Raw genomic sequence first — 21943 nt, forward strand, 5'->3', positions numbered from 1 at the left:
ATCTAATCTGCATAGCCTGCCAATGTTGACGACATACAACCAGTCAGAGGCTCCCTCCACGGTCAAACTTAGCTCTAGTCTCACATCCTCCCATTCTCCACCAGCTTCTCAGACATACCCAGCACGGCGCACGGGCAACAAATGTGAGAACAGCGCGCTTTATTTCCACCCACCCTCATCGCACGGCGCGGGATGAGCTCATCGGCACGGATCCACGTACGTCCATCACTCCAAGGCGAAGGCCAGGAAGGTTGATGTCGGAGCTGCTTGGGGCGCATCTCGCGGGACGTTGGGTTTCTTTAATATTCGGGCCAATGACATGGATGAGAGGTGCGTTTTTCAAGCCCGCGAGTTCGACCTGAGACGTCGCTCCCAGTGGCCAGAGAGACAGACGTGCATATTCCCGCTCTATCTCCACACACAAACGGTTTTCGTGTAGGGCCGTCACTGAGGACGACTCTGTGCTTCGGATATCGGAGGGGCAGTGGATAGTGGGTGGGCCCGTCTTCTAGTTCGGCCGCTCAGGGAAGGTGGAGTCCCACAATCGTTGATGCCTCAAGGCTTCGCGATGGACCAAGCCGCATCCTATCCTCAGCTCCAATGTGTACTCATGCTCCTGCTGCGCTTCATGAACACAAAACCTCTCTACGGTTGGTATGTATTCTTCCCGACGTTTCGAGTTTCTCAGCCATTATATGCGACATGAACGCAGCCCAATTTCCGTACCAAGCCGCAAGTCCATCCCCAACCTCCCACTCTCCTCCTTCAAACCACATCGTTCGGCGGCCCCTCCAGTCCGACCGCGGCCTCAAACGCACTGACGACCGCCTCCGCCGCGCCCCCCGTCCCCGACGCCTCCGCCTCCTTCGGCTCCACCAGCCACTTCACCGCCGCGCTGCAAAAATTTCCCCAACGCCCCGCGTCAGCCCCCGCCCGACGGTCCCAGACCCCGAGACGCGCACTCACCCCGACGGCTCGTGCGCCGCGACGGACGAGAGGCTCGCGGGCGGGACGTGCGCCCGCACCGCGTCCCCGATCGCGCGCGCGAGGTCCGGCGAGTCCACGCCCAGCGCCGCCGCGAGCGCCTCGATCTTGCTCTCCACCGACGTCCTCCCGTCTCCCCCTTCTCCGTCTCCTTCGTGCTTGTGTTGGTGTCTGCACCCGTACCCGTGCCCGTGTGCGTAGTGCGCCTCCCGCCCGTGCTCGTGCCCGTGCCCGTGCTCGCGCATGGCGGGCGTGCGCCGGCCGAGCGCGAGGTTCCACCAGCCGCCGACCTCATGCTTGAACGCGACGAGCCGGTACGCGTACACCGCGAGCACGGCGAGCGCCGCGAGCGCGAGCGCGTAGTTGAACCGCCGCAGGGACGTCCCCGCGAAAGGCGGCGACACCGACCGGAGCATCTTGCCCTCGCGCGCGGGGGGCAGGTCCGACGGCGACGTCTTCGCCGCGCGTTTGCCGTCGTCGCTGGGGGCGCCGGTGGGTGTGGGTGTGGGTGCGAAGGCCATTGTGCGCGGTGAGCAGGTAGGATGAGAGGAGCGGTGGGTAGGCGAGTGGGGCGCGCGATGGGTGGGTTGTCTGGCAGAGCATACGCGATGGGCGTTATGTAGGTGGCAGAGGGAGCCACTCCAGAGACGGATGACATCATGAACGACGACACCTTGGTCCCGGGTGTCCGTTGTGCAAGCATACATAGTCAAAAGCTGCGTAGTTTATATCGCCGGGATAGCTCAGCTGGGAGAGCAACAGACTGAAGTTCTGGAGGTCGCGTGTTCAATCCACGCTCCTGGCACTGAGGGATAGATATGAGACTTTTTTCATCGGCCCGCTCCACAGCGGCGCCGGTACATGTGTGCTGTGATCTAACTTAGGCCCTGGTCGGCTGCCCGTGGGATGGGCTCCCGCGCCCACCGAGACGGGCGTGTACCCATCCCGAGCCCGCAGCCCATCGTGCTGCAGGATCATTTTGGCGGGAACCCAGCCCATCCCACGGACAGCCGACCAGGGCCTAAGTGATACCTTGAAGCTGCAGTTACACAAAACCCCACAATGAAGCGACGCATGTAAAGTACAATACTGAGTCGGGCAGTGGTCCTCTTGAGCTTCATTCTCGGCCGTTGCTTGTCTCTCTCAACCATTCCATGAGCCTACGCTCGCCCCCGACGTCGGAAGCGCCTTGGCGAGCCCTCTGCCAGCCGCCTATTTGCGCACGGGCTTCAGCCGACGGCTCGTCTCCGGAACCACAACTTTGTTCTCATTATACACGAAGGACAGCAGGGGGGACGGGAGCGGGAAAGGCTACGGGATACATACGCGCACCAGGCCGCACGGCGAGCACGTACCCTACGGTGCTCGACCGGGCGCGGGCGGGAGAGTCCAAGATACGTCTGTCGGGTCCGTCTGGCGGCCCGCCGGGGGTCCGGTGCTCGGGGTCACTGTCTATATATGGGGAAGGGAGGGAGGGGGGCGCGAACGATCAACGGGGAGGCTGGGCGGGGGCGGCGGGGCAGCGGGGAAGGGGGGACGGTGGGTACCAGTACAGCCGGCGGTATCGAACTGCGTGTTTACAAGGCGGGCGGCGTCGTCTTCGTCTTCGGTTTCGGTTTCGTCGTCGTCGTCGTTATCGTCGTCGGCTTCTACTTCTGCAGCGGGCTTTGGAGGTCCCCTCGCGTCTCCGCTCCGGGGGGCTGGAAGCAACTCCTGCGTCCGTCCGGTCGTCTAGACCGTGCGCCTCCACACCCCGGCCTCGACGCCCATCGGGTAGTCGTACATTTGTTCCGTGTTAACTTCGTATATCACCTGATCCACGGGGTCGTGTCGTCTCGGAGAATGGGGAGTCGAAAGGGGGAGGTGAGGGGGAGCGAGGAGAACGGGGGACGGCGCTCTTTGAGGACACCTCGAGTCTCGAGACAGGAAACTGCCACACCCCGTGCGTGCAGCGCCGACGCGAACGGTGAGGGGTCCGCACTTGACGACAGCGGGCGCCGACGCGGAGTCGGAGGCGGAGGCGGAGGCGGCGGCGGGTAATGGGGTGAACGGGGCCGGTGGTGAAACTGCGAGGGCGGAGGTCGGGAAAGGTATCCAAAGCCGAGTCCAACGTCGGTAAGCGCCGTCCGCTCCGGCGGGCGGCGATAACGCGAGGCGTTGGAGGAACGCGCGTCGTTGAGGGCGCGCGCCGACCGGGACTGGAGTGAGAATATGTGAGCGCTGGTCCGCGAAGCGGTCAGAGGAGGAAGAAGGTCAGAGTGGGGAGGGAGGAGATAACGAGATGTAAAGGTAGGCATACAGCGAAAGGGGAGCCGAGAACATCAAGTAGCTAGGGCACGAATCAACGGGCACTGGGGGGTTATTGTACATTTACAAGATACGCTGAGACGCAAATCGTACATTATGGCAGAAGGTGAAAGGAAGGGGGAGCATATGTGGAAGACCAGGCACGGAATAATGAAACACGATATCGCCCAAGAAGTCGTCACTCACGGAGAAGTATCGTACACATTCGTATCGTCGAGCCGAGATAGCTGCGGATTGGGACACCGGGTCGAAAACTAGGACGGTGGGAAGCAGAGAGAGCAAAGGCGCAAAGCATGCACATACATACGCTAGCCAGAGACAAGACAGCGGTCGAAAACATGTCGACGAACCATGTGCGAGAAAGAGCAGCGGAGAGCAGAGGCGGGGTGGATGCACTGCAGTCGCGAAGCCCACTCACGCGCCACCGCCGGCTCCCCCACTGTTTCGCACGTCGCTCTCCGTGATATCCTGGATGGTCGTGTTCCCAGACGGCGCTGCTCCCGCGCTCTGCGAGTATCCTGTGTATGGCGGTGGCCAGTGTACCGGCTGGTATGACGGGTAGCCGGAGGCAGGAGGCGCTGGAGGCGCAGGAGTAGAATAGTACGCCGGGTAGGCAGCCTGAGTAGACGAACCACTCGCCGTATCCGAGGAATACGGGTACGACGAAGACGCAGCCGGGGCAGATGCTGGGGGTGACGGGCTGTCTTGAGGGGGTGTCGTGGTCCCAGGGGCAGGGAGTGGTGGCTGGTAATGCCCCGGGGAGTAGGCGTGAGGAGGTGGGTATGTAGGAGGATTCACGTAGTAGCCGTAAGGATACGGCAGGCCGTTGTCTGGGTAAGTAGTGGGACCGTGGGCAGGGGCGCTCAATGGTTGCGTAGGAGATTCTCCACCAGTGGCCTCCGAAATGCTGCCCGCCGAATTATTCTTCTTACGGGTGCGTTTCCCGACGGTCGAAGGAGCGTAAGGGTCGAACCTCTTCTGACGCTTGCTCGACGACCCTGAACCGTCGTAATAGCCCGAAGAGAGAGGTGCAGGGAGGAGACGGGGGGAGAGTTCGACATCGTCGGCCTCGCCACGGTAACGCGGAATGCCGTCGACACCAACTTCGACCTTGGGAGGGTTGCGGAAGTGAGTCTTGTCGAGATATTCGGGGCTGATCGTCAAGGACGCGAGCTCTGGCAGAGATGACGGAGAGCGTAGGCGACCCTGTTCGACGTCTTCGATCTTGTAGTAGGAGATCAAATGTTGAGCAACACCCCCGATAGTGAGCGAGAAGGTCTGAGAAACATGCGGTCAGCGACGGAGAAGTTACGGCGGCAGAGGGAGATGGAGAGGAGGCTGGGAGGGCGATGATACCAGAGCTGGCTCCTCGTTCGAGGGAGCCAATAGCAAGCGACGGCTGTCAGCCAGATATAGCTGCGCTATCTGCCAACCAACTGACAGAGAAGACCAGATGAGAGCGCCAGGGCGCAAGTTTGCAGCCATTCCCATGAGCGACCACACGGGCCACAGGAAGCCACCCAGAGACCAGGCTGGACCCTTCACACTTACGGCAGGAGAAGTGCGTCATCAAAGAATGCAGTGGCACGGCGGCGCGTACGCGACCGGTCGCGGTCGCAACTCGCGAGCCGATGCGTTCGGACATGGGGACGGCGATGAAGGTGACGGTAGCGCAGGCAAGAGACAAGTCGCGTCGCGAGCGCTCGGCGAGGTGTGAGACACAGGGCCATCGCGCGACGAAGACTTGGGGCCATCGAGGACCCGGCGAAAGCCATCCCATCGTGCGCCCACCTCTTTTCCCGACACCGAGTGAGAGCATCTTCCCAGCGCCTCGAGTCTGGCCAATTGCCTGCAGCCGGCGAAATAACAATGGCCGGACGAGGGCTCGCCATCGGGTCCCGTGGTGAACGAAGACGAAAGTGCCGCACTCGCGATGATGCCGCCCTGATGGGGGCGAACGACCGTGCGTGTGGCGTGGGTGGTCCGAACACTGCGGTAGGGAGGCGCATCCACAGAAGCAGAGACCATAGACAGCGCGCCTGAGCCAAGAGGTGTAAACCGAGTACGGGGGGACGCATGCGCAAGGTATGCGCCCCGAGCCGCCCATAACACCCAAAGTAGCAACGGATATGGTGGGGTAATATGGGCGGTTCAAGGCGTATACAGCCGCAATGCGTGCGCAATTGCGATACGCAGAACGAGGTAATGCTTATCGGATTGTGCCCAGCAGACGCAAGACGACTGCAGGACACGACCCAGCGGGAGCGAGCGTAGAGCGATGGGACCGCGAGTGGGGGAGGTGCATAGAGAGTGGAGACAATAAGCGACTGAGGACTCACTTTCTTCATCATGCCGCCTTGCTTGAACTTGTAGCTGTTCGTGAGGCTCCCAACCAGGATCCTCTCCCTCTGGCGGTCGATGCCCAACCTTGCCGCTTCGCTCTTCGGCCGGGACAAGGTCTGGCCCTCCGACTTGGGTACATCTGGATCGTCCGTGTTCGCTGCTGCTTCAGCGCGTGCACTCCTGTGGCCGGCGCCGCGTTTCTCGGTTTCGCGATAGAGGAGAAAATTGCCCAGGATCCTGCTCGGGCTCCAGAAGAAGCCGTCGGTCCAGCGCTTGATGCCGCTCTCGTCCTCGTCGAAGACGAAGACAGAGCCAGAGGTGATCATCTTGCGCTCCGAATCGACCAGGCGGCGTGTGACGCGCGGAATTAGACCCCTCCGCGCGGCCTCCAGGATGAGCAACGCGTCGCCAGTGGTCTCTATCCAGCCCGACCACGGCGGCTCCGTCCACTGGGTGTTGTTCGATTGGGGATCGTGGCTGGACATGGTGATATATGCGCGGGGAGTGATGGAGGCTGGAGGTCGTTGATCATGGCGCGTACGACAACCAGAGCACAGAGGGCAGGGTGGAGGGAGGCGTCGGGGACGGCGCGGTCGTCAGCGACAGCCCGGAGAGAGTTTGTAAACAAAGTTGACTGACCGCGAGTTAGATTCGGAGGGCTGGTGGGCGAGGCAAAGAAGGTTCGCGCCCCGCCCTGCCGACCCCGCCACAATTGGACCCCCTCCGACGCGCCTCTTTTGAGCTCCGCCTTCACTCCGCCCCCAAACTCCGACGCTTTCAGCCACAACGCCCCGCCGCCTGCGCTTGCCATGAGGATTGTCCCGCCCTCGCGTCCCGTCGGAGACCGTTCTCCATCCTGCGGCGCTCGGCGGACCCTCCCACAGCATCGCATCAATTTTGGACTCCGAGGCGCATCTAGGTTTCGCCTATGTCGCGGAATATGAACGCGGGATCTAACCCAATCTAGCCGAAGGCATCTCCTGCGAGCGCACCCCCGCGTAGAGGATCATAGTCTGGACCTCTCTCATCATTATCTGCCACTGCGCCCGTCCGGAACCACACTGATTTGCGTCTTGACTCCCAACCGTGCACACTGCCTTTCGCTGATCATACCCGCCCGCGCAACCGGCCCCGGTTCACCCCGCCGTCTCCTCGATGTGCGGTCGCTCGTGGTCCCCGGCAGGGAGCAGCGCTATCGCCTTGGCCTCGAGTTATCTTCGGCGAAGCTCGAGCAATGTGCCCTTCACGCCCGCAAAAGGCCAGCGCGCCTTCCAGTCGCCTCAAAATGCGCATTTCATTCACGTCGCTTAAGCATCTTCCATCCCGCCGCCTGTCCCTCCCACGCGGCGATCTCCACGCTCGAAGCGCGAGCTGCCATGCGCCGATCTTCTTCGCCATGGGGCCCGCCTGGTGTCTTACACGGTGCGGCCCAGGTTTACGCGGAGTTGTTGCTCAACTCCGACAGCAAGGCCGCGCGCTGCGTCGCGAGTCAATTATCGGGCCGTTTGATCAGCGGGGTGACAGACGAATGGCCCTCATCCGAGCCTCCCTTCTGGACACAGCTTTCAGGTGACTGAGACGCAGAGTTGGCCTGTATCTACAGCGCGAGTGCTGCGCAAATCAGCAGTCGAGTTCTACAACACTCGCCCAGGAAACGATCTGCTAAACACCGAGGAACGGTTCTCTCTGCCGCCTCCGCAATTAGGCGCGTATATCAACCAGAAATCCACGATACTATTTCCGCACCTCCGATTGGACAGTATCGTCTGCCCACTTCTCCACGCGACATTGACGCAGCAAACCGCCCGACAGACGGCGAAAAAGGGAGACATCTATGCACAAGTGCACTCACCATGATGTGCAGCCAACTGAGTGATCGGGTACTTCGGATGCCAGGGAGGTGGAGGAGGAAGCCACAGTTCCGGTCATCGAGGCCCAAGATAAGTCTTTCGAAAAGCACTCCGCCGACATGTCTAACAGCGTGTATTCAGAAGGGGCACGGTCAGAACATGTCCGGGAAAAACTATGGGAGCTCTGCACACATAACAAATCCGCGCTTCCGCACGGTGTCAGTCACCACAACGAGGACACAAGCGGTTGTGTGCGTTCAGTTTGCATCCTGTTGTTTTTTGTCGGGCTGTGGTTCATAGGACCGAGAGGCTGGCCGTGGAATGGTGGAAGGGGACACACCAATACCGTCTCTCTTCGCGCGGTCAGGTTCTATGCGCCCAAGTTTGGTGGCATGCCGAAACCGCTCGACAGTGACTTCGGCTCAGCGTGTGTAGAGTCTTTTCGAGGAGGGTCCGCGTGTATGCGAGATCGGTGCTGTGAGACACATGGATACATTACATAGCGAGCCTTGATGGAGTCAGACAGACAGGCTTGCCGGTTTGAAGAGTTGAGGGTGAAATCACACACCGCTACTTACATATGAACTTTGTTTCCGCCGAACGAGTCGAAATGTCTGTCCTATTGTGTTACGGCTACTGTTGTGATACGCACCTTTCAGTTGTAAGGTCGAAACTGGAGTCCAAGATGTCCTTGGTGGACTCAGTTAGGGATGCCACAACGCAAATATGGCCAAACTTTTCCAGCCGGAAAGTGCCGGAGCACGGACCATGGCTGGATTTGAGCGCTCGAGCGCTCCTTCAGGCTCGCTCAATCTTACCCAGCTCCCCGTTCATCAACCTCTTGAGCAAGGCAGACGACGCATCTAGCCACTGTTCTCATAAAATGACACGGAGCCTTAATCACCTGCTTCAGTAGGAACACTCTCCATTATACCTTAGGCCATACTCTTGACGATTCCTTACCCTCAGCTGAAACCGTCCTTTTCCCGATACTAACATTCAGATACCTTATGGGATAGATCGTCAGCATCAAACTTAACTCTCCTTCGCGAGGAGCGCTCTTCGCATCCGTCTGCGATAACATGGGGCCCACAGTAAGCCATCGACTTCGCTGTATGTGTTATACTTGAGTAACGAAACGTGCAGGTGGACTATGGGGAGCGAACTCCCCCGCCTCTTACGTATCAGTAACGCAAGGTCTAGCAGGCACTTTCGAGTTCTCTCGGGAGTACCTGTGTCGGTGCCTCGCCGGTCGGAGGGGCCGCCGCCACTTCACTCTAGTCTCGGTATGCAGAAGGTCATGCATTACCCGATCAGACCGCTGACTTGTCTCTCAGTTGAATGCGATGCGCCCTGTGCCTTAGAAGACCCATCCGAAGAGCAAGGACTATTAACGGCCACTGACGGTTGACGTGATTTGTTTCATTTAACGCCCCTGCCTTCTTTCTTTCATTGTCCTGGCAGTACTGCACCCACATCCAAATCCGTCAAACCCCTGTGCCGCCCTTGTCATGCGGTCCCGCGTGAACACTTCCCATACCAAGGCACACTTTCCTGATCCGACGTCCGTTCATGTTCTCCGATGCTAGCGTCCTTCTTCCCCGGCCAGGAGTGAAGGCTCGAACGCCCGCGCTGCCGCCCTGACAGTTCCGTGCCTACTTATGACTACAACGCCGCGCATCTCGACGCCCGATGACCGGCCCTCCAAGTCCCCCAGCGGAAGGCCCAGCGCTCAGCGCTCAGCAAGCGCGCCCCGCTGATGTAGCGCACATTCTTGGTCGGCACCTACCCTGACCGCGCGCCCGCATCTGGCGCGCACCATTCGGGCACAACGCGCGACCCGCTCGTTCATGGACCGGCTGGCCACGCCAAGTCCGCGTGCGGCCTCGGGGCCCGCGTGGTGTCGGAGCGCTAGAAATGGACACAACGCCCACAGTCTTCGCCGCCTTCCGCCCGCCATCCTGTCGCCGGTCGCGATCCCGACTGCCATCTGGAGGCGTCTCGGCGCGCAGCCCGCGCGAGGGTTCTCGAGTTCGTGGCGCGCGGGGGAGACGGCGCGCACACCGGAGATGACAACGACCCCGAGCGAGATCCGTGCGAAGGATGGGTGTGGGCGCTGCGTCCCGCCAGGGCGGCCGGGCTCGGGACGTCGGACAGGAACTGCGCGGACGAGACACTTGGTCAGTCCGCACTTTGCTACCCATTATGATCATTTTTCACACCATCGATCGTCAGGTCAGTCTTTAAGATCCGGCCTCCCCGTGCTGTCAACAAATGAGGCAGGGCTATTGCTCGCTGTCCGCGCCCTGTATTGCCATATCTGATAAAAGATCTGCGGCCACATCGTTCCTGTGCCGTCTGGCGCGCGCACCGTGGCATCGGCTAAGAAGATCACAGGGAAGGCCACTCATTCTGTGCAGCGACGGCATATATTGTGTGGGTATCCGTACTGGCACGATCCGAACAAGTCATTGACGCTCTTGTTCTCAAGCCTCATGTGCGTACTGGGTCTGTGATCCAGATGCGCCAGGCGTTGCGCCAGGCGCTGCGGAACGCGCGGTCAACCGCACATCAAGCACAAGGTTCGAGCAGTCAAAAATGGGCCAACAGCCAGCCATAGCAGGCTTCATGGCGCTGTCAGATGACCTGCTCAAGCCGCGCGACGCCGTGTGTGCCCAAAGTGATCCGATAGACACAAATGGTTAGTGCGCGCCGTCGGCGCAAGCCACGAAAGGCCCGAGGAGAAGACACAGAAAGCCACACGCGCCGAGAGTCCATCTCGAATTCCCGGATCCATTGGCTCTAGACGACATCAAGGCCGTCCTCGACTCTTCCAGCGCCGTGCAGGGGCGACTTCACTTCACGCCGGTTACGCCGGTCGTTGGCAGCTTGGTTCGCGAGGGTCAAGCCTTCCTGGAATATCCGCCGCCGGCCGGCCATTCCATGATAGTTCGGGTGACGCCTTGGACTCACAGCCTGCTGCTGCCGCTCGCCTGCCGTGCTTCTTGTGCGGCGGAATGGACCTACTTATACCGCGCCGCGATTATACCTCACTCTCCACAGCACCCCCATATCCTCCAGACATCGGGTTGTGCTCACCATGACCGCTCTCCTACATCTGACGGTGCTCGCACTGTCACTTCCACCAGTACGCGCTGACTCTCTCTACCGCTTGTGGTGTTGCACTGACCATACCGACGTTGCAGATCGCACATGGTTCCGCGCTGCGTGCCCGCCAGGCTCCCACCAGCGTGTCGGGCACCGATTACTCGTTCTTCGGGTGCTACACGTACGTCTCTCGTCGTTACGTGCAGGCTTCGGCATGGCATGCTCGCGCTCGCGCTGACATCACGCCCCATGGGCGCCATCCTTATTCTAGCGACCAAGGCGCGCGAACGCTTGGCGCGGCCACGTTCACGAACACGACCGGCATGACAGTCGAGTCGTGCGTCGGCTTCTGTTCGCAGCAAGGCTTCAACTTCGCGGGCCTCGAGTTCGCACAGGAGTGCTGTGCGTGTCCAACACGCCCACCGTGCAACAGATCGCCCACTCACGCCCGTCCACGCGCTATTTTTGTATCCATGCAGGGTGCGGCGACTCGCTCGCGAACGGCAGTACCAACGTCACGGAATCCGACTGCAGCTCTCACTGCACCGGCGATGCCCTTGAACTCTGCGGCGCCGGGAGTAAGGACACTTTCTGCTCAGATTGCGCAGTACTGACCTCCGTGCCACCGTTGCTAGACAGGCTCAGCGTTTACTGGAATGGAGTCGCACCACCGCCTCCTCCCATCACGGTTCCATCTGTCGGTCTTTGGGAGTCCCTCGGATGCTACAAGTGAGTTGATCCCATCTCAGACCAAGAAGCGATCATTCTGACACCATTCTCGGCCCACAGTGACTCAGTCAATGCTCGCGTGCTCTCTGTCGGCATTAACGTCCCGGGCAACTTCACGGTCGAAAGCTGCACGGAAGCGTGCTTTAATAGCAATTACCCGCTCGCCGGGATGGAGTTCGCGACCCAGTGCTGTGCGCATCATCGCACCTTATGTCCGCGCCCGCACTCGCGCTAACGTCACCCGTTTCAGTCTGCGACACCGCGTTCCGAAACATGGGCGCACCTACGCCGCTTTCGGACTGCAACATGGTGTGCGCCGGCAATAGCTCCGAGTTCTGCGGAGGCCCGAACCGCTTGAACGTGAGCGTCCCGCTGACTCTAGCTCAAGCGCTGGCGGTACTGACCCTCGCGCGCGCGCCCACAGGTTTACAACTATACCGGCACGATCACAGGCACCCCCACCGGGGGCAACGGGAACGGGAACGGGAACGGGAACGGAAACAATCCGAGCGTCGCGCCCGTCACCACCGGCCTGCCTGCGCCGTGGGCGTACGCGGCGTGCTACGTGTAAGTGGCGCGCGGAGATTCTGCGCGCGGGCTCTGGCTCGCGCGTTCGTATTGCAGCTGGGTCTGACGAACGCCCGCCGCGCGCGGCGCTTCCTCTCCCCAGCGACAACGCGCACGGGCGGATCATGGGCAAACAGCTCGACGACGACCAGACTCTGACCGTCGAGAGCTGCATCAACTCGTGCCAGGGCATGAACTTCACTCTCGCGGGCATGGAGTTCGGCGTCCAGTGCTGTGAGCGGCCCACATCCTCGTTTTCCTGTGTTCTGCCGAGGCTGACTGTGACACGTCGCGGCCAGTCTGCGGGAACACCTTGATCGACGGCGCCGTACCGGGGCAAGAAGATACGTGCAACATGGCTTGTGGTGGGAATGCGACGTCAGTGACGAGTAGTGCCTCCGTGTGTTCGTAACACTGACCGACTTTTCAGCGAGGCATGTGGCGGGCCCAACCGACTTTCCGTACGGACCCTTTCACGATATGTCCGCGGGTCTCTGATTAAAAGCGCCGTCTCTATTCCAGGTCTACACTTCGACAGGGGACGTTATCGCTCTCCCGGTTCCAACTGCGCAGAACACGAGCCTTCCTGGTACGTTTTTCGCAAGCGCCTGTGAACGGGAAGTGCTTACGGTGCCCATCCGCAGGCCAATGGCAGTACAAGGGATGTCTTCAGTGAGTAGCCACTCGAAGAAGTTGCGCTCGCAGCGTCTGACATGTGTTCTATCTACAGGGAGCCGCCTAACGGTGTTCGAATCTTCCCTTATCAGAACATCTACACGAACAACATGACCATCGATCTTTGCCTCAACCAGTGCGCAGCCTTCGGATACCCAGCTGCCGGTGCTGAATTCGGAGACGAGTGTTGTGAGTGCCACCATCGAGACACTTAGAGCGCGGTGCTCATGATGTTCCCAGGGTGCGGAGATGTCTCCGATACGGCTGCGAGCCCAGGATTCGCGCCTGAGACTGATTGCAACCTCCCGTGTGCGGATGATCCTATCCACCTCTGTGGTGGCGCCGCCCGCATTCAGTACTATGAATGGAACGGCGTCATGAACGACTGGCACACCCCTGCAAACACCGGTCGCTACGAGGTAGATCCCGAAACCTCCTGATCACTGCCCGCGCGCTGATGTTCCTCAGTTCTTCGTTCCCGGAGTTGTCGTCCCCCTGCTCGTCACGCTCGGCATCAACAACAAGGTCACCTTTGTGGAGAAGTTTGGAACGAGCGAGTTCGACAACTCCACCGGAGCTTACGAGCTGGACCTCAGTCTCGTCAACGACTTCTCCAAGACATGGCGCACGATGCACGTCGAGACGGACGTCTTCTGTGCAGGAGCTATCGTACTCCCGGATCGCGCCGGTCGGCAGCTTGTCGTCGGTGGGTGGTCGCTCGACAGCACTTTCGGTGTCCGCCTGTACGCTCCCGACGGAAGCTCTGGCGTCAATGGCACCAACGACTGGGAAGAGAACAACCAAGAACTGAGGTTGCAGGTATGTGGTCGCGGCTTCGCCACGGTCACGCTAAGACTGACGAACCTTTGTAGCGCGGTCGCTGGTACCCGACAGCCATGGTCATGTCGAATGGAAGCGTCCTCGTCGTCGGTGGAGAGGTGGGAAGTAACGGTGCTCCTGAACCCACTTTGGAGATTCTCCCGACCCCGGCAGGCGGTCCCACGTACCTCTTCATGGACTGGCTCGAACGCACTGACCCCAACAACCTCTATCCGTTCATGTTTGTCCTTCCCAGCGGGAACATATTCGCAGGTGAGCTTTGTGCGGCTGATGGGAGTAGAAGATCCTGATCATTTTGTCAGGCTACTACAACGAGGCACGCATCCTCAACCCCAACACCTTCGACACCATCAAGACGCTCCCCAACATGCCTGGCTCCGTCACCAGCTTCCTTGCCGGCAGGACCTACCCGCTCGAGGGTACCGCAGTCATCCTCCCGCAGCACGCCCCCTACACCGACCCGCTGGGGGTCCTTATCTGCGGTGGCTCCAACTTCGGTGTCGCTCTTGACAACTGCGTCCACACCCAGCCCGAAGTGGCGAACCCGCAGTGGGTGCTTGAGCGGATGGTACGTGCTTCTGGCGTCGTTCGCTGGATTCGTGTCCCTGGCTGACTTCGCTGGATCCAGCCTTCCAAGCGTGTCATGACGTGCATGGTGAGTCTTCGCAGCGATTGTGACCTAAACCAACGCTAACTGGGCTTTCTTCTTCTTTTAGGCTGGTGCGTTCTTCACGAATCTGCACTGTTATCATGGGATATTAATACACTGCCGCAGCCCTTCCCGATGGTACCTTCCTCATCGTCAACGGCGCCCATCAGGGTGTTGCGGGCTTTGGTCTCGCCACCGACCCGAACTTCCAGGCACTCCTCTACGACCCGGCCCAGGCCGTCGGTTCTCGCATTTCGATTCTCAACAGCACCATCGTTCCGCGTCTGTACCACTCTGAGGCCACTGTGCGTCCTTCCACGCCTTCGTCGCTGATATCTCGGCTGAAACGTTCTCCATAGCTGCTTCCCGACGGCCGCGTTCTCATCTCTGGTAGCGACCCCCAGACGCCCGGCTTGCCTGAGGAGATCCGCGTCGAGGTTTACATCCCGCCTTACCTGACCGCCGGGCACACGCAGCCCAGCTTCACGGTGGATCAGAAGGACTGGCAGTATGGGGGGAGCTACACCATTCACGTCACGCTCCACCAGGGTACTACGGCCACCATGAAGGTGTCCCTCATCGCAGGTGCGTCAGTTCTATTCTGTTCTTCCGACTTGCAGCTGACACGAGGCGTGATGCTCCACTCAGCGTCCTCCAGCACGGTCCGTACACTCCGGTTTAGAGCTCTAACGTCCTCGAAAGCTGACATTTATTCTCCACCCCCCCTCGCTTGCATCCACAGCACGGTACGTCCTACCTTCTCCTTTGCCTACCCAAACACTGACCACCGCCTCAGGCAACCAAATGGGCATGCGCACGCTCTTCCCCGAGTTCTCCTGCTCCGGCACGACTTGCACCGTCCAGGCGCCCCCGAACGCATTCGTCTCCCCGCCGAGCTGGTACCAGGTCTTCGTCCTCGACGGGCCGACGCCCTCGCACTCGCAGTGGGTGCGCATCGGCGGCGACCCCGGCGCGCTCGGGAACTGGCCCGCCTCCTCCGACTTCACGCGTCCGGGCGTCGGACCGCTTTAGGGGCCGTTCGGAGAGAAAGAGATAGGAAGACAGGCATGGTCATGAACTACCTAAGGGATTGTGTTTTAGCGTCAGACTGTTTGGTTCGTGTTTGTAGAATGCGCGACTCGTTCATTGGGATAGTATGTACCTGTCGCTGTATACTACCTGTTGTGGGAAATCAAGCTGTAATCTGCACTTCGTATGACTTCTATTGGACGATGAGAATTGGGAGCAAACTTGAAATTGTGAATGGTTGTTTCGACAGCCTGAGTCTCCCTCTGCACAGAAGCACATTCGGTATCTGGTCTATGATGCACACAATCCAATCTAATCGCTCAAGGCCGTCTGTGGGTAACGTATCCTGCGCTAGAGACGCGAAAAAGAGGGGACAGCAGCATTCTGGGGAGTCAATCCGTGGGCTCAGCAGCCAGAGAAACCCTACGGCGGAGAACAGAGTACATGGGTGCAACTCGATGGGTGTGGGCCATCGCCAGCAGTGCTACGCGTCGTACGCGACCCACTTCTCCCGGGGGTGCGTGACGGAGGGGGCGAACCGGGCGAGGAAGGCGAAGAGGGGGTAGATGCCATTTGCGAGGCGTCGGGGCGGGTGGAGGTGGTGGTGGACGGGCGCAGGGCAGTGGGACGCGATGACGAGGGCACGACGCGGCCGCGCTAGGAAGATAAATGCCGCGAGAACTTCCGCTGGGATGTGTTTCTTGCGGGGACTGGGCCGGGCGCGCGAGGCGGTGGGCGAGGTGGGGAGCGCATGAGGTGGGTGGATCGGGGAACGCACCGAGAAGGGCACGGCGGCCTGATTCGAGTCGAACTTGCAAGCACCACGCACCCCGCTGAAGAACGTGAGCACCGACGTCTCGTCCCGGCTTGACATGGTCGGCATATGGTCGGGCTTGCCAGGCGAACTAATCCCCGGGGATCGGGCTTGTGGCCTGGGTCGCCGGAGATCATCGCCTGTTCAACCCTCTTGTCGCGGGCATAGCCAATCTGGCGAAGCAATAGCCGCATCTCAGTGAAGTCTTCAGTGAAGACAATTGCAAAGCGTCGGCGCGCGAATGGCTGATCTCCCGCCCGTCGGCGATCACGTGCGACGCCCTTAGGTCAGAGCGTGAGCGTCGTCTGCCTGTGTGACCGTGCGCAACACGCCGACCAGCCGGAGAATGGCTCAAGCGTTTGCATTCACTGCACTTCATATGATCACGCCGACCGGAGAATGACCTGGCAGGCGTTTTAAGGCTTCGGTATGTACCGCCCGAGTCTACTAAGTATACTATCTGATGGTGATATGCCTTTTCAGTCGCAACAGCTGCAAAATGAACAAGGGCATCGGAAGTGGTTGTGTTGACGATGCTGATGATGAATTCATGCCAAAACCTGTAAGTACCAACGTAGAGCTGGGTACCCCGATACTCGGAGAAGAGCGCCTCACCTCTTGCACCGACGGAAACTCCTTGCTCCGACTCGGTGCCGCCTCAGCTCAAGACACTGGAAGAACAGGAGATATAAAAGTTCGCGCGGCAGCTCAACTCTCCGACAACTCCATCCCCATCCGCCAAAGAAACAATGTCGGTGATCACTCGTTCTCTCGGCAGCTCCCGTGTCTCCGCCATTGGCTACGGCGCCATGGGCATCTCTAGTTTCTATGGACCTATTCTGACTGATGAGCTACGTATGAAGGTACAATTTATCTCTTCATCTACATAATACCCATCGCTAACTGCGGTGATGCACTTATCAGGCACTCGATGCTGTCTATGAGTCCGGGTGCACACACTGGGACACCGCGGATGTCTACGGAGACAGCGAAGAGCTCATCGGCAAATGGTAAACTCACACACGACAATGCAATCTTGCGTCGTTAACCATGAGATCCACAGGCTCAAGAAGACCGGAAAAAGAAACGACATATTTCTGGCCACCAAATTCGGCATGACGCTGAACCGCTCGGAGCCAGGCACTCGACCTGTAAACGGAGAGCCGTCCTACGTCGTTTCAGCAATTGATAGGTCTCTGAAGAGGCTTGGTGTCGACTTCGTCGATCTCTGGTATCTTCACCGGTGAGAGACGCTTTTAACTTTGCACCTTTGCTTCGCCACTAAAACCCCGTGTTCGTACAGCGCCGATCCCATGGTTCCCATAGAGGTGCGGTTTCTGAGTCAACGGAGCTTCCCAAGGTACCCAGGGCTGATGTGACTCCGCTCTCTCAGCTTACCGTCCGCAAGATGGCGGAGCAAGTGAAGTACGCTTCGGCACAATTCTGCCCCCGATCCCCCTGCTGACGCGTCTCCTATTCTCGCAGGGCTGGTAAGGTCAAACACATCGGCCTGTCCGAGGTCTCGGCCGCGACGCTGCGCCGCGCGCACGCCGTGCACCCGATCACCTCGATCCAGGTCGAGTACTCGCCCTTCGCGCTCGACATCGAGCAGAACGGCGTGCTCGTGACCGCGCGCGAGCTCGGCGTCAAGATCGACGCGTACTCCCCCGTCGGCCGCGGCCTGCTCACGGGCAAGATCGTGCGTCCTCTCGCCCTGCCTCTCTTCGCTGGGGACCGTACGGCTGACCAACCCACCCCCGGCCCCAGAGGTCGCCCGACGACCTCGACCCGATCGACATGCGCCGGTTCCTCCCGCGCTTCGCGGCCGCCAACTTCCCCAAGGTCCTCGCCGTCGTCGACCGCATCCAGGCGATCGCGGACGCGCACGCCGCGACGCCGAGCCAGGTCGCCATCGCCTGGGTCCTCGCCCAGGGCGACGACTTCCTGCCGATCCCCGGCTCGACCAAGCCCGCGGTACGTCCCTCCGTTCGGCTTCACATGGCGTGCGAGCGCTCACGGTGCACCACGGGGCAGAACATCCACGAGAACATGGCCGCCGCGGCGCTGCAGCTCACGCCGGAGGAGATCGCCGAGATCCGCACGCTCGCGGAGGGCGCGGACATCGGGGAGCGCCACCCCGCCGCGATCGCGCGCCTGATCAACGCGGAGTCCCCCGCGCTCGTCGAGTAGTGGTGTGGTTGCGTGGTTGTAGTTGGATTATCCAAGTGTCTGCGTCGAGCGCGCGTTCCTGATTGAGTTGGACGGACCTGCTGCGACGACCTGGCACCTCAATTCGGCGAAAAAGAGTGCTCTTCCTTCGCGGAGCAAGGACTGACGCACTGAACGCGAATAATATAGTCTACTAGACTACAAAAGACGACGGAAAGAGAGAAGTCACCAGGAAATAATGAATGAAGTCGTCCTAATGGATCCTGTATTTCCCTTCGATCGGCACAGCAAGGACAGACGGAGTCACGAATCTAAAGAAAAGACTGATACCTGGTGTTAAACAGTATACGATTGGCAGCGATCGAGAGCACGTACTTCGTCATTCAGACGCGGGTCAAACCTATACTTGAGGGTATTCTTCTCGTCCTCGTACACATGCCGTGGCCTGATCGGTACAGCAATGAACTTGACGAAGGGGCGGTAGTCCTGGCTGGGTGTGATCAGGCGAGTTCCCGAGACTTGATCTTCTACAATTTCGCGTCGCCCAAACAACATGTCTCCGAGCCGGTCGTGCAGCCCTTCGTCTGACGGCCAGTCGATGGCCGGACCTAGCAGGATGTTGAAGGCCTCAATTGCGCCGAAGTACGTGGAGAGCATATCGTTGTCTGCCAAGTCTTCTGGGGGTGGCGCTTGTGGTAAGTCGCTCTGGTTCAACACATCCAACAAGTCGAAGCGAAGTCGTTGCGGGAGAGGTACGAGGGTGTCACGGTGTCCGATGGAGGGCTTCGACTTCTTGGCTTCGTAGTCCCGGATGCGAGTGCGCGCGCCGATCCACTTGAACACCACCCTCGTCGCGGCGTTGAGTGGGTTGTTCGAAAAGGAGTCCTTGCCAAACGAGAGAAGCGCCTCTCTGAAACGCAGTGCTCCCAATTTTCCGACCCTCCACCGCGTGTCGCTCGCGAGATCGCCAGTCTCGGGTGTCGACCAGTCGAGGTCAAAGTAATCCTTCAGGAAGGACTCGGTGACGACGTTATGTGGCAGGTATTTGACGCCATTGTACAACAGAACGTTCGCGTGGGACTCGATCTCGTCCGCGACGGTGACGACGTGCTTCGGGTCGCTCAGGGTCGCCAAAGACATGTACTTGAACGTGCCCTACGTCGCCTGTCAACTAGCGCGTAGGCAAAGCGCCGCGGCCACTCACCATCCTTTCCGTACGCTGAGGTGAGGCCGCATTCGAAACGTATCTCGCCAGCTCCCAGTCATTCAACATCCCGAACCAGTCGACGCGTAGAAGGCTGTCCTGGGACAAGTCGAAACCGGGGCAGATCAAGATATTGCCGCTGCTGATGTCGCCATGGATCAGCTTGCAGTATACGATAGCGTCAGATTCCGCTGTGTTTAACACGGTAAGTAACCCATGTCAGATAACTCCGAAGGCTCTCAACACATACCCTCCATGCTGTCCCGGATGATCGACAACAGCTGTCGACTGCTGCGGAAGACGTCCAGTGGCAAGCACACCTCCTCTACCACGATGCGGTAGTGAGCGTAGCGATGGATGGACAGCAGTTCGTTGTCGTCACGAGGGGCTGGACGTTTCGACGGACGTTCGTCAGTAGCGACGTCCTCATTCGATGTGCAGTGACTCAAGTGGTCGGCGACGCGAGTCGTGTGAGGGGAGGTCCCAGGATAGCCGTGAGCGACGAGCGTGGGGACGTGTCGAACTCGCGCCTGGTTGAGAATGCTGAGCACGGCACCTTCTTCCATTCGGTCTTCGTGCAACCGCCGCCAGGTGTCCTTCAGAAAGCAAAACCGCCTCGTCTTCGGGTTGTACGCGACATAACCCTGTGTGCCGCGGCTGACAACGCTGTCGATCTGGTAGAGCGGGCGGCCGACCCAGTAGTGCTCTCCGTCGAGTTTGATTGCGTACCACGGCCAGCTGTGGTCGAGGGAGCGCGCGAAGAGAAGCCTCGCGTGGGCCCAGACGAAGCTCCCAGGTGCCGGATGTTGGGTGTGACGCACAGGACGCTCAGGCGACGCGTCGGGAGGTGGTGAAGTACTTCGCTCGGACGATATTGGATCCTGGCTGGCCGCTTCTGGAGCGCCCTGGGTGACGTATCCATGGTCGAAGACGTCGACAGGATGGCGGGCGACGTCGTCCGGGACAACCGAACCTGGCTCGTACGAGAGCTCCGGCACGTCGAAGTAAATGGGGTTTGTCCCTACACGCTTCATTTCCTCCCACTCTTTCGTGGCCTCGGGGATGAGCCTGACCGAGGGATCGATGCCCTGGGACTCGGCGTCGAGCATGAGGAAGCCTGTGAGCAGCTTTATCAGCGTCGTGGGGTCCTTCACGTAGTCAATCCTCTCCGTCACGAACACCCCCGAGCGGTCCCAGCGGAGGAAGCGGAAGGTGCTGTCGAGGACGAAGAGGGAAAAGAGCGCGGTGCGGATGCGGTAGAGGAAGGAGCAGCCGACTGAGGCGATAATCTGCCTCCGTACATGGGCGCGATTGTTTGCGGGTGAAGAGGCGGCAGCGGCGGCGGAGTCGTCGAAGGGGTCGAACGCGGCTCCGCCGGTCTTGAAGGTGATGAGGAGACGCTGATGGTGCCAGCTCGGACGGCCCTCCTTTGGTTTGGTGCCTTCGAGGTACAGTGCAGCGTCGGACTTGCTAACCCAGTCTTCTAGTGTTCCGTTACTTTCCCCAATTGTTTCGGAGAAATACCGGGGAATCGACCCGACTGTGTTGAATCGTGAACAGGAACCTTGGGTGGCGAGTCTGGTAGGGGAGTGGGATGCCTTTGACTTCGCATGCGGTCGTGGCGACTGATTGGGCACGGGCCTCAGCGTCAGTGCTTCAATCACATACTTGTTGATGACATCAAGCTATGAATGCTGCAAGGTAAGCTGAAGTTGCCGATGAGATACCAGTGCACTCACAAATGTGCTGGCAAGTTCCTCCTCGCTTTCGAGACCTGTTTCTTCGGCGAACGCTTCCGCGAACTTCTCCGAGATCATTCTCGTGGTTTTCTCATCTAGTGCAAGATACGTGGGTGGCTCAGGCAGGTGAGCCTCTCGAAAGGTGTCGGCGGTCAACTTGACCACGCGTCGGAACCCCAAGACCATGCTCCCGCGACTTTGTAGTGAAGTGAATATAGGATATTCGGATTATTGCGTATCTTGTCGTCGGTTGAAGAGTGGTGGTACTTGCTGACGCTTCCGGTTGCCTCAACTTGAACGGTGGCTCGGCGCGAGCTGCGTCAGTGCTTAGTCAGCGAAGGACGGCCCCGGCCCGGCGCGACTCAGCCTGCAAGGAGTGCGGAAAGTCATGCAGGTGCATTCTAAAGTAGTACTTGATCTACTCTTCACTGCTCCCCGCGCGGGGCCCTCAGACCGTCCTCCGATGCGAACGACGCGAGGACGTGGTCCGCAGTAGACTTGGCGTGTATTCGGCAAAAACGAAAAGGGTGTCTCGAACCCTGCTCCGGATGAGTGTGAGCACAGCTGAAAAAAGTATGGCACACATGAAGTACTTACGTTGTTGGTCCCCTCAGGTCGCACTCCCTCTAAGCTTGTCAGCGTCACCGCATCTAAACGGAAAATCCGCGAGGATAGGCAGGCATGGTGGATGCCGGAAGGAAGCGCAATGGGGATGATGTGGCATGCCCTGATTATGACATCATAAGCGAAACCATCCAGCACAAGACCACCGAAGCAAAGCCTTGCAACGTCTCGTCGAAACCGCACCGAAGCGACATCGTACAGAGCACAAAGTCACGCCCAAAGGTACAAGACAATTGTCTGAAATATCGGGGAGGGCGGCACCAGCCGCGCGGGTGTGATTGTGTACAGGGCGGCGCGCGGCGCAAGGGAGGG

General features: G+C 59.7%; 5 protein-coding genes and 1 non-coding gene across 6 annotated transcripts; 3 read left to right on the forward strand and 3 right to left on the reverse strand.

The window, feature by feature from the left end:
- Positions 1–765: 765 nt before the first annotated feature.
- Positions 766–1505, reverse strand: BXZ73DRAFT_76311 (uncharacterized protein; the record flags this gene model as incomplete). Its single annotated transcript, XM_048022392.1, has 2 exons — positions 766–895; positions 967–1505. The coding sequence occupies 2 exons, from the start codon at positions 1503–1505 to the stop codon at positions 766–768; spliced, it is 669 nt and encodes a 222-aa protein (XP_047879436.1).
- Positions 1506–1716: 211 nt separating this feature from the next.
- On the forward strand, positions 1717–1789 carry BXZ73DRAFT_t69. The gene has a single exon. It is a non-coding gene; the product is annotated as a tRNA-Phe (tRNA).
- A 1916-nt stretch (positions 1790–3705) lies between these two features.
- On the reverse strand, positions 3706–6119 carry BXZ73DRAFT_44435 (Gti1/Pac2 family-domain-containing protein; the record flags this gene model as incomplete). The annotated part of the gene is made up of 2 exons (XM_048019339.1): positions 3706–4569; positions 5631–6119. 2 exons carry the CDS (start codon positions 6117–6119, stop codon positions 3706–3708), a joined length of 1353 nt encoding a protein of 450 aa, XP_047879437.1.
- Positions 6120–10584: 4465 nt separating this feature from the next.
- BXZ73DRAFT_99866 (uncharacterized protein) lies at positions 10585–15084 on the forward strand (the record flags this gene model as incomplete). Its single annotated transcript, XM_048028145.1, has 24 exons — positions 10585–10632; positions 10691–10773; positions 10864–10994; positions 11072–11170; positions 11228–11321; positions 11382–11512; positions 11572–11681; positions 11746–11888; positions 11992–12122; positions 12188–12266; positions 12319–12349; positions 12411–12477; positions 12533–12560; positions 12619–12752; positions 12804–12982; positions 13032–13382; positions 13436–13655; positions 13706–13971; positions 14032–14058; positions 14120–14147; positions 14179–14357; positions 14412–14637; positions 14701–14718; positions 14795–15084. 24 exons carry the CDS (start codon positions 10585–10587, stop codon positions 15082–15084), a joined length of 3093 nt encoding a protein of 1030 aa, XP_047879438.1.
- A 1560-nt stretch (positions 15085–16644) lies between these two features.
- BXZ73DRAFT_76314 (Aldo/keto reductase) lies at positions 16645–18085 on the forward strand (the record flags this gene model as incomplete). The annotated part of the gene is made up of 8 exons (XM_048022393.1): positions 16645–16758; positions 16820–16905; positions 16959–17138; positions 17199–17223; positions 17289–17320; positions 17381–17594; positions 17663–17869; positions 17930–18085. The coding sequence occupies 8 exons, from the start codon at positions 16645–16647 to the stop codon at positions 18083–18085; spliced, it is 1014 nt and encodes a 337-aa protein (XP_047879439.1).
- Positions 18086–19057: 972 nt separating this feature from the next.
- Positions 19058–20740, reverse strand: BXZ73DRAFT_26568 (uncharacterized protein; the record flags this gene model as incomplete). Its single annotated transcript, XM_048017737.1, has 4 exons — positions 19058–19219; positions 19269–19459; positions 19519–20131; positions 20222–20740. Coding segments are annotated over 4 exons (1485 nt in total), but the record flags the coding sequence as incomplete, so codon positions are not given.
- Positions 20741–21943: the final 1203 nt, after the last annotated feature.

This window comes from Epithele typhae (assembly GCF_022376455.1).
Source record: "Epithele typhae strain CBS 203.58 chromosome Unknown BXZ73scaffold_14, whole genome shotgun sequence".
In the NCBI taxonomy this organism is placed as follows: Eukaryota; Fungi; Basidiomycota; class Agaricomycetes; order Polyporales; family Epitheliaceae; genus Epithele; species Epithele typhae.